This window comes from Artibeus jamaicensis, unplaced genomic scaffold (genome assembly GCF_021234435.1).
Source record: "Artibeus jamaicensis isolate MK-2021 breed Jamaican fruit bat unplaced genomic scaffold, CSHL_Jam_final contig_64, whole genome shotgun sequence".
Taxonomy (NCBI): Eukaryota; Metazoa; Chordata; class Mammalia; order Chiroptera; family Phyllostomidae; genus Artibeus; species Artibeus jamaicensis.
In genome coordinates, this window is record NW_026521911.1 from 3,996,340 (window position 1) to 4,010,688 (window position 14,349).

Here is a 14,349-nt window from a genome sequence, read left to right on the forward strand (position 1 = left end):
GGGTCGTAAGTAAGGACAATACTGAGTCTCAGATGGGGTAGGGACCTGCAGGGTCTCACAGCAGGTAAGACGTCGGAGCCAGGGTGCGAATCTCAGGTCAGCTGATGCCTGCACTTTGAGGCAGGACAAAGGTTGCTGTGCCCAGTAGACAGGAGGGGATACCAAGGCTCACTTGATAATTATCTGGCATCCACACAGGTCTTTTCCTTTTTATGGTGCTCTTGCCTATGCATTATCATTTATTCCTCACAGCAGCCTGCCGAGGTAGGTATTAGCCCCACTGTACAGATGAGGAAACTGAGACTTGCACAGGAAGTGACTCACTGAGCCTACGCTTCTTTCAAGTTAGGGGCCAGGTCCTCCTGACACCTAACTTCCGGTCCTTTGCGTTGTCCCCAGGTTGGCGCACCCGCCACCCCCCAAGATGTCAGCATTGACAGTGGTGGATGAAGCCGTGTGGGCTGTCCACAGACATGACCCTTGTGCTCCTGCCTCCCCCCCGAGGCTGGCCACGCTCAGCGCCTCCTCTCCACCCATCACAGAGTGCTCTTGCCCCTCTCTCTAGCCCACTACCCCAGAATGATTATTCTTCAAAGCTCTCGTCACTGCCTGACACCACATCAGAGCTTTCTCTCTCCCCAGCAGAATGTACAGCTCCAGCCTGGCTCTAACCTCTAACTGGGGAGACTTCCTACGCTGTGTTCACTGCTGTGTCCCCAGGGGCTAGGACAGCACTTCCCACCTAAGGGCTCCCTGAGTCAGTCTTACCTCTGGCCCCATCTGCCTCCTCTGGAAGCCATTCCTGACTACTGTAGTAGCCCTTTCTGACTCCTCTGTCCTCCGCTCCACTGGGATTAACCGTGAACCCCGTTCTTGGGTCCTAAAACGTTCTCTTCGGACCTGCCTCTGAGCAGCGCCCTCTGAGCCTCTCCGGCAGTTGCTTCTCCCCACGGTGCCTACTTGCCTCCTCTTTGCCTCCCAGACCTTGTCTTCGGGGCCCTGCCAAGGCCTCACCGCCCCCTTGGAGCCACCCCTGTCGCCGTGCTCACTCTGTTCCCTCTTCTCGTAACAAATCTGTGACTGCTCACCATCAGTGCCCTCCCCGCCCTGGTCAGTGATAGAAGCAATGGCGGCAGCTGTCACGGAATGGCAGAACAGATGCCAGCTGTACCTTACGTGCGTTTTCTTCGTTTAGTCTGCCCAGCAGTGCTGCGAGTTGGGATCATTGTCCTCATTTAGCAGATGAGAAAAGTGAAGCTGAGAGAGCCCCAGCATCATGCCCAAGGTCACAGTGCCAGGCGGGGGCCGGGCTGACCCAGGACCCTTTTTCAGATTATGGGGACTAGAGGTCAGACCCTGCCCCTCGGGCTTGTTTGAGAGGATACCCTGTTTTCATCAGCCCTGGGTGGCCTCCCTGGTCACTCTGCCATCAGATGTTGGGCAAGGAGGTGTTCGGACACACCCGTGCCGATCCCCGCGCCGACCCCAGGCTGAGGAGTGTGCGGTGAGCAGCTCTGGCTCAGCCCTTGCAGCAGGAGCTCGGTTTGACGGGACACGTGGGTCGAGTGAGGTTCACATTCTTCGCACAGCCAGTCTACAGGAGAGTGTCCCCACCAGACTGGGGTGTGCAGTGGGGCACAGCAGGCAGCCCTCCCTCAGCTGGAGGTGTGTCCCTGGAGTCTGGGTGTGGACTGGCTTGGTTTGGGGACCAGCCTTCAACAGCGTGGCATCATGGAAATGAGGGACTCAGAGCCTAAATACCTGCCTTGAGTCCTGGTTCCCCTACATCCTGACCTCAGGCAAATGGCCTAACCTCTTTTGGCTTCACCTTGCCTCAGTTTCCTTCTGTGTGAAATGGGGTTGCCTATTCCTGTCTTGTCTACCTTCCTGGGGAGTGCTGTGGACTGTGAAGCCCCATATAGACTCGAGGGGAGGGGATTCCTTTCTGGTTGTAAGAGAGCTACACTGGGCCTCTGGCAGCTCCACCCTCTCTGCCCTCCCAAATCTACGAGCCAACGATAATCGGGACCTGGGAGCAGCTATCGGAATTGGCTATTGGGAACTTTTCTCTATAGCACTAGCCAGCTCACTCTGTGGCCTGCCTTGTCTCCCTCCATGATAAAAGACACTCTGTGGGTAGGGTTTCTGTTCCCCTCACAGGTGGGGACACTCATGCTCAGGAACAGTGAGAGCAGCCCCCCCTGCCCCCTCCACCCCAGCTCCGGTGTCCTCAGCGATGGGGCAGGGGCCTTCCTGGCGGGCAGTGCAGTCTAACGTGGGCATGCAGGCCTCCATCTGGCCCTGGGGCCTATGGGTTTGTCACTCATGTAGTAAACCTCTGTGAGCTCCTCTGTCACAGGCCCTGTACAGGGCCCCGGCCACACAGATGAATCAGGTCTGAACGCCGGCACCCAGGAGACGCTGGCGGAGGAGGAAGGCCAGGTGAACAGACACTGGCTGCGGTGGGACTGGTGCTGAGAGGGCCCGCAGAGAGGGAGGTGTACTGAGGGAGGCCGGGGTGGGTGGCAGGGAGCAGGTGGGAGGGAGCTGGCACTTAGCCGGACGCCGAGGCTCCCTGCTGGCCCCACCTGGGACTGGGTGTGAAGGTGGCAGTGGTGGCATCTGACTGTATGTAGCATTGGCATCCAACTAGTTTCTACTGGACCCCTCCCTGCCACAGCCACGGCAGAGGGGCGCCGACTGCTGAGCCACGAGGGCTGGCAGAGGCCTGGAGGTACCCAGCGGAACCCTTACCTCCCACCTGCCAGGCAACTATACCAGGGCTGTCACAAGGTGACAAGCCTCTAGGCGATGTCCTCAGGAGGGGGCACACCAGAGTGCAAGCAGTGAAAAAGATTGTAGAGTCCATCCTCCCCACCCCCATCATACGGATGGGAAACCGAAGCCCAGAGGGGGCGGTGACTCGGCCAACGTAACACCTCGGTGTGCGGCTGGGCCTGGAACCCCAGGCCCTACTGCCACTTAGCCTGTTGTACAAGATGCCTGCTCCTGGACCACCCCTGAAGGAAGACAGGTCATCTGCCCCCCAACCCCACCCCACCGTCTCCTCCCAGCCCCCAGCCCCCCCCCCCCCCCCCCCCGCTTTATCGTGGGGAGAAGACAGAAGGAACAGGGGGACCTGCAGCATAGTGACAGGATGCAGTCCTGTAAGTCGGGGCTCAATTCAGCCCAACCCTGCCACTCTCTGACCTAGTGACCTTGGTCATGTTACTTCCCCAAGCCGTTTTTATCACCATCGAAATGGGACAGGCCAGCTCCTGGGGCCCAGCTCTGTGGTCAGCCAGGCTGGAATCTTGCGGCCGACAGCCAGCCAAGCAGGCTCAGGCCGGAGGAGCACAGTGGTTGCCCGCTCCTGGGCTCCCACAGAGGTACTTGCCATTCCTCAGGGGACTTTGCATTTCCTACTTTGTGGCAGAGCTGGCTGTGGGCCGTAGTGGGGACCAGGCCGGTGAGAACAGTCTAGGTAGTGTGAGAGAAGCCCAGCTTTGGCCAGTGTGCTGTGGGACTTGTGGGGGTCCCTTACACCCTCTTCTTCCTGCCTGGATGAGGGTTGGACAAAAGGGCCTGCAGTTCCTGCACTTGGCCCTTAGCTCATTGTGAGAAACCTTTACTGAGCTTAGCAGACCCAGGTCTTTGCAGTCATTTCCTTGGGGGATATGATACTAGTGTGGAATCACTAGGTGCCCGGCCCCACCCCGAGCAGGAGCACTCAGCACAGTGGTGATGAATGCAGCCAGCTGACTGGCCCTGATACAAAGGCAGGGCTTGACCCCAGCCCTTTCCTTAAGCATTCCTCAGGCTGTTGGCCTTGAGGTCCTGTTTGCAGTAGGAAGTGGGCAAATAAGACAGTGTCTGACGGTCTTCCCTACGGTGCTTTCTTTCCCCTGAACTGTGAAGGTGGAGGCCCCCAGCTCCTCCCTCCAGCCCTGCCCCCACCCCAGACTTACTCGACCTGAGACTTTGAAATGAGGAGCTTGTTAAAATGCAGGTTTTGATTCAGCATTTCAAGGCTGGGGCCCCAGATCCTGTATTTTTAAACAGCTCAAGTGACCACTCTTTGAGTAGGGAGGTGCTAGAGCCCATTCTGCCTTCTTTCCAGCCAGGGCACCCAGCCTACCCCGGACCCGGACCTGGACCCAGACCCAGACCCAGACCCAGACCCGCCCACCCTTTAGCCCGCTCTTAGCTGCCCGGGCCCCTGCTCCAGACCTTGGATCAGGAGTTTATGACTGCTGAGGCCTCATTTCCCTCCCTCATGTGCCTCCCCAGGCCACTGCCCACTTCTGGACAGGTTTACCAGGTCCTGAGCACAGCCCACCATTGGGCCACTGTGTCCCATGGGTGCTTGACACCTGCTGTGGAGGAATAGGAGGTACCCTGGGCAGGGGGCAGGAATCCTGGATTCCAACCCTGGCCCTGCTGCCTGGACAACCTGGTGCAAGTCAATGCCCTTCTCAGTCTCCCTGATGGTCCAGCTGGGTGATTCCCCAGGGTGGGCGTCAGGAAAATGTGGAGGTGGGAAGGACCTGTGACGTAGGGTTTTTACAGAGGGAGGGTGGAAGAGCAGTTTGGGGCAAAACCTCTGGAATGCTTCTGTGGCCCAGCCTCTTCAGGTGCTTTTGTGAGTCACATACTGCTACCTCATAGGGGCTGCTGAACACCTAGTATGTGCCATACCCTGAGGACATGTCAAAGAGCCCTCCCGGTCTGCCTGGGGTCACAGTAGCAATCAGATCCAAGATTCGGACTGGTGTTAGAGCCCTGCTGTCCCAGGCACCCTCCTGCTGATCCGTTAGACCAGGCAGAGAGGACGGCACTCATCTGTCTGCCTTGACTTGTCTGTGTTCTGCCTAAATGTCAGAGTGGTTGTTGACTTCCAGCTGATGACAGTTCTGTCCCTTTCTAAACTCTGCTGTGGCTTTGTTTTTCTACAGATTTTGAAGAAATGCAAATGCTTGACTGTAAGCCCCTAAACCCTTCTCCCTCCCACTCCCAGCTGTAGGTCAGGGTGAAAGGTCATGGGACCCTCAAGGACAAGGACAAGATTGTGACTTAGGTGCAGGGCCTTGCAGAGTCGGGTGTGAAGGAATGTTTAACTAGAACACATCAGGCACTCGGTGAAGATTTGTTGAGTGAGGGGCATGCAGTTGGGGTTCAGCGAACATGGGGTTTCAAGTGGCCCCCTCCTTTGGCTCAGCTTCTGGAAGGAGTGGGGTGTGGATTAGGACCCTCTGCCATGCTTGCTTCCAGTGCTGCCCATTTTGCTGTCACCAGGCTTTCTGGTCCCACTGTCCCTCAGTCGCTGAAGTCCAGGGCGTCGTCCTCAGGGTACCACCACAGAGCTAATTAAGTGAACACATCTTGTCCTAACTTCCAGGTTCGGCACTTGCTCGGTAGTCAGTGTAACTGCAGCCCTTAGTGCCCCTGGCTGCCTGAAGCTCCGTGGCCAGCAGGTCCTTTGCAGAAGCAAAGCTCTGGCCTGGTTTCTCTCTGAGTCCTAAGCTGAGGGCACTGAGACGGAGCTGAAAGTGTAAACCCTCTGCAGGTGCTAGTGGCTGCGGGCTTGGTGGTGTTGGGGTTGCAGGCAAGGGTGCTGAGTGCCTTCAAAAGGGTGTCAGCCCTGGGGGTAAAGGGGGTGGGGTAGGGACTTGGGGCACTCAAAGTACAGTTGGAGGAAAAAACATTGCGAATTGGATGTTGAAACTCTGTCCTTGGCCTCATAGACACAAACCAAAGGTTAAATATTTGTACTAGACCCAGATAAAGGATAGGGACGTGTGTTTGGTAGGGGTGGTGGGAAGGAAGAGAGCTGGCAGCTGTGGAGAGGCTCCGCCTAGCCTCTCTGGCTACCTCACTTGGTCTCCAAAATGATCCTATGAGGGGACACCATTCCTACTGGGTAGGTATAAAAACTGGGGCACAGGGCGGCACATAACAGCCCAGAAATTGTAGCTACTGGGTGGCAGGGCTAGGATTTGAACCTACATCTATCTGATTTTGTGGTCCATGCTCCTTACATCTGGGAAGGTACCTGTGGGAGGTGGGCTGGTGGTGGGAACTCTGAGGCTGGAGGAAAGGGGACAGCGGGCTGACATCTCCCCTCTACCACAGGCACTGGCTCCAGCATCCTTTCCGCCCTCCAGGACCTCTTCTCCATCACCTGGCTCAACAGGTCCAAAGTGGAAAAGCAGCTGCAGGTCATCTCGGTGCTACAATGGGTCCTGTCCTTCCTCGTGCTGGGTAAGCTGGGGCCTCAAGGGCAAGGGCAGGCAGGGGCTGCCTCCCCAACAGAGATTAAAACAGGAGCTCAGGGGTGAGGGCTAAGAGCATCTTACTACTTACCGCCTTTTGGGCCCCAGTCCAGTGCTCTACCCCTAGGCATGCATGAGGGCTCAGTGAGTTTCCTAAATATGGGAGGTGGTGGTACGGTTCCCACTTTACAGGTGAGAAACCCAAGTCTCAGAGAAGGTAAGTAGTTTGTCCAAAGTCACATAGATGTGAATTCAGGTCTGCAGGACCCCATAGCCTCTGTTTTTCCCACGTGCCTCCCTGCCTACCAACAAACATTTCCTGGCAGGTGTGTTGCTTTGGCAGGGTGCTCTACTGCCTCAGAACAGCAGCGGTGACACATCAGCTCGCTGTCCCCTTCCCTCCAGCCTCAGAGTCCCCACCGCCAGCCCACCTCCCACAGGCACCTTCCCAGATGTGAGAGAAGCATGGGCCACAAAATAAGCTGGGTTTGAGTTCTAATGAGCTCTGGGCCCTTACACAGGTGTCCGAAAGTTAGTGTCCCCATTTTGAAGGTGAGGAAAATGCCGCCTAATTCACATGGCTTTTGTGGACATTCGAGATAAGGAATGAGAGCAGGTAGCACAGGGTACAGTCACCCACCTCCTGCTGAACACACTCCCTGGCTGCCTCCCACAGCCCATCTGCTGCCGCTCCCTCCGCTCTCAGCACCTCCCACACCTGTGCTTTTGCAGGCCCAGGTTGGGGCCCTCACTCCCCGGGTCACTGTCCCAACCAGGGTCAGGACACCGCAGACTGTGTAGGAGGAGGAGGGGGCCCAGGCCTGGGCTAGCCCCTGCTCTCCCAGCAGCCTCTTCTCTTCCGTGGGCCCTTGTGTCTCCAGCATAACAAGAGGCTTTCCCAGCACATAGGCAGACAAACCTGCTGCAGAGAAGCATAGAGTACATTCCAGGGCCCGTGGGCGAGTCCCTCGGGGGGCCCACCCTTCAGGACTGTCCAGTCTGATGGCACTGTCAGGAGTCACCCTGTCAGTGCTGAGCAGCCGTCCTACCAGGAGGCGCGGGGGCCTCTGAGACTGCATTTCTGGGGCAGCTGTGTGCAGCCCCTCCCTCCCGGTGCAGGGCAAAGGGATGGGGCTGGGGGTGCCCTTATTGAGCCCCCCACAGTGTACCAGACACTTGCTAAGTTTTTCCGTGACTTCCTTCTTCTCAGGTGAGGAAATAAAAACTCACAGAGGTTCCGTGGGGCTGTGCAATGAGACTCTAAAACAGCCAGTCTTCACCTTTAGGCCCAAGAGCAGACTTTAGGGTGTCCATGAACCCCCTAACCTTAAGTGCAAAATTATATGTGAGAGTATATGCGCCCTTTTCTGGGGTCAAAGGCAATTGCTGTCCTCAAATTCTTATTTTTATTTTAAAAATTTTTATTTATTGATTTTAGAGGGAGATTGAGAGAAAGAAGCATCAATTTGTTGTTCCATTTACTGATGCATGTATTAGCTGCTTTTTGTATGCGCCCTGACTGGGGATCACATCCGCAACTGTGGCGTGTTGAGACAGCACTAGTGCGCGGCCAGGCCTGTCCTCAGATTCTTACGGGGACGTACAGCCTCAAAGAGGTAAAGAAACAATGATCCGAGGAATACAGCAAATCAAACTGGCTCCCTCGGGGCTCAAACCCCCATCTTGACCTGCACAGAGCGGAGAGCACAGCGTAGCCCCTTTGTTTTCAGATAGGAACTAGGGGACCAGCAGTACAGGTAGAGCCTTGCCCAGAATCACATGAGAAGAAAGTGGTGGGACCAAGCAAAGACCCCACAGAGTCCAGTCACCCAGCTCCCTGCTTCATCTCATGCAGCAGCTCCCATAGTCCCCATTTGCACAGAGAAGCAGCCACTTTCCCGTCTTAGTGGGTCAGAGCGTGGCTGATGGAGCACTGAGCAGCTGGTCGAACCACAGCCCGTGCAGCACCAACAGGCACTGGCCCCGAGCTGTAGGTTAACAATCCATCAAACCCAACCACAGCCCAGAAACCGGCCCAGCATCTTCCCAACGCCCTCGTGTAGGTGGGAGCCAAGCCTGGTTGGATGGGCGGGTCTGCTGAGCTGCTGCTAATTATTGCCCTGTGCAGCCCGGTCTCTCTCTCCTCCTGCCACCCAGATCTGCTGGCAGAGGCTCTCCTGGTGCTGCAAAGGCTGTTGTGACCCTCCTCAGCAGCCTCCCTCTGGACCAGCGAGGCTCTTCCCCGTTTTTCTGCCGTAGACTTCCTCTGGCATTCTGATAAAGGCCACAAACTTTTCCCAATGCTCTGAAGGGTATAATACAAAGTACATTGGATTTCAAAGGTGGCCACTGATACTGAAAACCAATGATATTTAAATATAAATATGCACACTTTAAGAAATCAAATTATCCCTGGCCAGGTTGCTCAGTTGGTTAGAGTGTCGTCCCATACATCAGAAGGTTGCAGGTTTGATTGCTGGTCAGGGCACACACCTAGGTTGTGGGTTCAATCCCCGGTCAGGGTGAATACAGGAGGAAACTAATCGATGTTTCTCTCTCGCATTTTCTCTCTCAGATTTTCTTTCTCTCTCCCCCTCCCTCGTCCTTCCTCTCTCTCTAAAATCAGTGAACAGCTCTGGCTGGTCTAGCTCAGTGGATTGAGCATGGGCTGTGAACCAAAGGGTTGCAGTTCAATTCCCAGTCAGGGCGCGTGCCTAGGTTGCAGGCCAGGTCCCCAGTGGGGGCCTGTGAGAGGCAAACACACATTGATGTTTCTCTCCCTCTCTTTCTCCTTCCCTTCCCCTTTCTCTAAAAATAAAGAAAGAAATAAAATATTTAAAAAAATCAATGAACATATTGAGAATTAAAAAAAGAAAAAATCAAATTAGACATATAGTAACCCATGTGCTTTTTAAAAAAATATTTTATTTATTTATTTTTAGAGAGAGAGGCAAGGAGGGAGAAAGAGAGGGAGAGAAGCGTCCATCGATGTGAGAGAGAAACATCCATTGGTTGCCTCTCTCAGTGCTGCAGCCAGGTACCCGGCCCACACCCCAGGCATGTGCCCTGACCGGGAACTGAAGCAGCAACCCTTTGGTCCACAGGCTGGCGCTCAATCTACTGAGCCACACCAGCCGGGGCTGCTTTTTATTATTACGGTAAATAAAAAGCTCTATCAGCAGGAGTAATCATTACTCTAATTCTTAAGTAGTGATGAGAATAAATAATTTACAAGGTATCTGCAACTGCTACAAATGTGATATATAAATACCTTTGTTTTCTTTCTTTTAATAAACATATTTTACTTTTTTATTTATTGATTTGAGAGAGAGAAGCATCGATTTGTTGTTCCACTTCTTTACACATTCATTGGTTGATTCTTGTATGTGCCCTGACCAGGGATCAAACCCACAACCTTGGTACATCAGGACAATGCTTTAACCAACCGAGCTATCTGGCCTGGGCCAACACCTTTGTTTTCCACTGGTGTCACCGTCAACAGCACTGCTGATACTACTGTGGTCTGTTACATTAGTAAATGAAGGAAATACTAAATTTCCATCAGAGATAGGTAAAAATTAAGATGTCATTTTTTTTTTCTATCCAAGTCCATGGTTCTTTGGATCAGACGCTTAACTGTGTGTAAGTCCTCTTCACACATCATCTCATGTGATCTTCCCAACCCCCTGTAAGGAGGTTGGGGGTCAGGGACGGGCCGTAGCCTGTGAGTGGAAGGGCCGGGGCTTCATGGAAGAGCATATCCATGCTCTTCACGGGGCCCTCTGCTGCCTCTCTGTCCTACTCACGGGCCTCGGGGTCCTGAGCCTCCACACATGAAGCCAGCAGGGCCTTTGGACGGTGCTTATATCTCACAGACCCCACAACGCTGATTCCTGTGCAGCCCCATGACCTGTGAGGGTGGAGCAGGGCATGGAAACCAGGATCGTCTTTGAGAAAGGAAGGTTGATCGTGGGTTTAGTTCATTTTGTGCTCAGTAAACCTTTCCTGTGTTGGTTGCTGGGGCTGGTGAGGCTAATCTGACCCCGTTGCAGCTCCCAAGGAGCTCAGGGTCTGCTGGAAGGGGTCTGATGGGGCAGGCAGGTGATGAGTGAGGTGAGAGAGGCTATGGACACACAAGGATTAAGGGGAGTGGGACCCCCAACCCCCCCCCCCAGGAGAAAGTCCTGAACTAGAATGCTGTCTCCAGACTCTCCATTTGTTCTCTGTTCCTCCGTCCAGACTTAGCACCAGAGCGAGGATAGTAGGTAGGGATTCCCACGTGCTCAGAGAGCCCACACTTCCAGAGTGGGCCCGGGGCTCAGCCTCTCCAGTCCAGCCGCCCCTTGGGAGAATTAGGGGTGTGATGGCAGCCAGGTTTTCAGGCCGCTCAGCCCCTCACCTGAGCCTCACAGTCCTGCCCAGGCCCACCTGGCTTCTTCAGAGCTTGAATTACCTGCCGCTCTTTCTCAGGCCTCAGAAAGAGGACCAGTGGCAAACTGATCAATAATGTGGGGGACTCTGTAGGTGGCCTCGTCTTAGACATAAGCGTTCACCAAATTGCGTCAAGTACTTCACAGTTTGCCTTTGACAGGGTTTCATAGGCTGCGAATGCTTCCCTGGAGACTGGCCTTCCCTGTCTGTGACATCACAGCCCCGAGCTCGTCCTGCCAAACGGGACGCCTGGCCACTCAGTGCTCACTGCCCCTCCCCAGATAGTTGTCCCGTTTTAGCCACCTTGGGGAGAGGCTAGCTCGGGGGTATAGAACGGATTGCGGATGACAGGGAACTTCCACATGGAGCCCCCGTCTGGCCCTTCCCTCTCCCTTGGAAAACCAGAGGAGGGTCAGCAGGGTGAGGAGAAGAGCATATGAAGTCCAGAGCCAGATAGCTCTAGAGCACCCCTGACCAGCACAGTGTCCAGCTGAGGGTGGGCATCCTACAAGGGCTGGCTTCCCTCCCTGGGCAGCGGACAGGGCCCGTGTCTACGGAACATGAGTATCTACCGCCCCTGGCACTGTGCTGAGTGCCGGGGGCAGAGAAGATGTGGCTCCCAAGGTAGAGAACTTAGAGGGGAGGCGCCCACACCGGAAGGTAGCGTCGCACTGGAGAACAGAGCTTCTGAAGGCTGGGGGAAACTGGAAAGGTAGAAGCCTGCGGAGGGCATCTAAGGGCAAGCTATGAGGCAAGCCGGGCATGGCATGGACCGTCCTGCCTCTCTGGGCCAGGTTATTCAACCTTATGGCCAGCAGGCCCAGAACAAAGTGACCACATGGCAGTTGGCCCCAGGGAGTCTTCTAAGTATCCTGCTAAGGTTTTATTTATTTATTTATCTTGGGGGGGGGGTGCCTGATGGGCTCTGGGCCTTGGCCTGGGGCCCTGGCTCTTGTTGTGTTGGAAGTGGCCAGCCCTCCCGCCGGGTCAGGGATCCTCCCCTCTCAGGTTCCTCCGGTGGCAGTCTGCGGCTTCTAGTTTTTGGTGAATTACTGAAGCCTGGTGCAGATTATGGTTTGAATTCTGGTTCTGCCACTATCTTGCAGGGTGACCTTGGGCAAGTTACCCCCCTCCCAGAGCTGCAGCTTTCTCATCTCTAAACTAGCCTAAAAGTAATCTCACCTCACGCTTGAGACAGTGGCCCAGCCCAGGTCCTGGGATGAGGAGGCACTTGGTAGGTCCCTGCCTAGTCCGCGGTATCTGTGCTGGACTCTGTGGGGAAGAGGATGGGCGAGGAGGGGTCAAAATAACAGCTCAAAGGACAGCTTCACAAGAAGCTGAAGTCCACCTTCTCTGATGCCATTGCCCAGACAACACAGAGCCCACATGCCCCTTAGTGCCAGCCCTCGGAGCTGCAGAAGGACATGAGGCTCGTCTCTGAGTCTGCTCCTCCCCGGGTAATGCCCATGGCCTTGGTTGTGCCTAGCTTAGTGCCACAGTAAACGCTCACTTAGTCACTCGGTGAGCCTTTGCCCAGGGAAGCCAGAGGCCCACGCGGGGAGGACAGTGCCTGACCTGTGGCCTTCTGCTTGCCCACCAGGGGTGGCCTGCACCGTCATCCTCATGTACACGTTCTGCACCGATTGCTGGCTCATCGCTGTGCTGTACTTCACCTGGCTGGTGTTTGACTGGAACACACCCAAGAAAGGTAAGGGCACGGGTCTCCTTGCCCCATTGCCTTGCCCTGAGAACCTTCCCTCTTGCACAAGCTGAGGTTCCTCATTGTGGGTGTTGCCTCTTTTTACTTAATACCTATTACGTGAAACATTTGGGCTAGACCAGGGAGTGGTGGGGTGGGGGGTCTAAAACCACTTCTAGGGGCACTATCCTGGTCCTCGTAGGAGCTCACACTCAGTTGAGGGTTGGTCTCACATGAGAGAACGAACGTGGACAGGGGCCCAGTGGGCAGGGGGTGATAGTTGCCCACCTCAGGGTTTCACACTGCCTCTGTCTTGTCTTTTTGCCCAAACGTCCCCTTCCCCCATTCCCACTCCTTTCCAACACTGTATTTTGTTCTCTGGAAGGTGGCAGAAGGTCAGAGTGGGTCCGAAATTGGGCTGTGTGGCGCTACTTTCGAGACTACTTTCCCATTCAGGTAAAGATCTTTGGATATTGTCTTTGGAGGGTGGGAATGGCTGGGAGATCTGAATTCGAGCTTTAACCTGCCCATCCACAGTGACCACCCATGCTGAGTTGAACCACGTGGCACATTCCACTCAGAGCATCTGTTTATACTCTTTTTCAATTTATGCAGGATTTGTGCAATTTAGGGCACACATCATGCCATACCAAGCAAACAGAAAATCAGACTTGGGGGGAAACACACTAGTATTTCAGCCATAAGGGTTAACACAGAGTGTGGTGGTTAAACTTCAGCATTAGTTCTGAGCTTCCTGGCAGTCAAGGCAAAAGGGGAAATACGATAGTTGTTGGTTCTTGTTTGGGGAAAGGAAGAAGCAAGAAGCTTGCTCTCTCCTTGGGGAAACAAGACTTGATCTAGCATTTGAATCTAAAAGGTGTTTCAGACACGGAGACCCTGAGTGATCTGAGGAGCAGGTGTAGCAGCAGATGTTTTGGCCGTTGTGTGTCTGCCTTTCAGTGAGTGTTCAAGGCGTAGCTTAACATGTGAGGGCATTTATCAAGAGTAATACTTAAGCAGTCGAAGTTCATCTGGCCTGAACCAGGGATTTCACTGAACCAAGTATAACAATTGGTGTGAGGGGCTTTCTCTCCTTCCGAAGCTCTTACAGAAATGCCACCGCTCTCCGCCCATCACAGGTGGGTCACTGGTGGTCGTGGCCATGGGAATAAGGCCCAGGAAATTTGATGTGCAATGAAAGAAGAGTGAGACCCTAGTTGCTGAAGTGCTTGGGGAAGGCGTCTGGAGACGCTGCTCCTAGAACTCCACCCTCAAGACAGCAGCACTGAAGAGGCAGGCAAACCGTGGGTGTGCAGGCGCCTGGGTGTGCGGAGAAGACTCTGGCGTGGACAGGGAGGGTCTCCGTTTACTGGGAGACGGCTAGGAGCCAGCAGTTTCCCCAAGGAGTCTCCTGTAAGGGGTACTAACTTCCTCCCTTGTTTTTTTTTTATGGTTTCCTAAACGGTAAGACAAAGTTTATTTAGAAAGTTATAGAGGTAGTAGAAGTGAGCCAGTAGGGCTGTGGAGGCTCAGAAAACAAGTTACAGAGGCAGAAGGGCCCTTGGGGTTTAGGAGAGAGAAAGGCAAAATAATGCGCCTGGTGGGAAGAGGCAGGGAGAGGGGAGAGCCCCTCCTGTGTCCCTTTTGAACAAAAGAGGAAAGGGCAGGTCAGAGTGGCAGAGCTGACTGAGGCTAGTGAGGGTAGGTTCCGATTGCTGTCTGGCCTCAAAGCCTGGGCCCTTCCCACCACAGCGCTCTGCCTCCCTGGGCAGCTGAGCCTTGGGAGGGAAGTGTGGACACTCAGGCTTCCCACCGCACTGGAGGGTGGAGGCAGGAAGAGCCCAGCCTGACCCTGGGTGAGGCACTGTCCCTTCCAGGGTTCAGTCCCCTCGTATGAAACAAATTTAGACCAAGTTGGTCTCCGGGTTTCCTTCCTGATGCACCATC

General features: G+C 54.7%; 1 protein-coding gene across 1 annotated transcript in view; it reads left to right on the forward strand.

The window, feature by feature from the left end:
• The window catches only part of DGAT2 (diacylglycerol O-acyltransferase 2), a 32,398-nt gene that overhangs the window by 8,247 nt on the left and 9,802 nt on the right, over window positions 1-14,349 (forward strand). Inside the window, exons 2-4 of the mRNA XM_037131508.2 lie at window positions 6,133-6,261; window positions 12,304-12,411; window positions 12,788-12,858. Coding sequence (XP_036987403.2) covers window positions 6,133-6,261; window positions 12,304-12,411; window positions 12,788-12,858 — 308 coding nt within the window. The remainder of the gene's footprint in view (window positions 1-6,132; window positions 6,262-12,303; window positions 12,412-12,787; window positions 12,859-14,349) is intronic.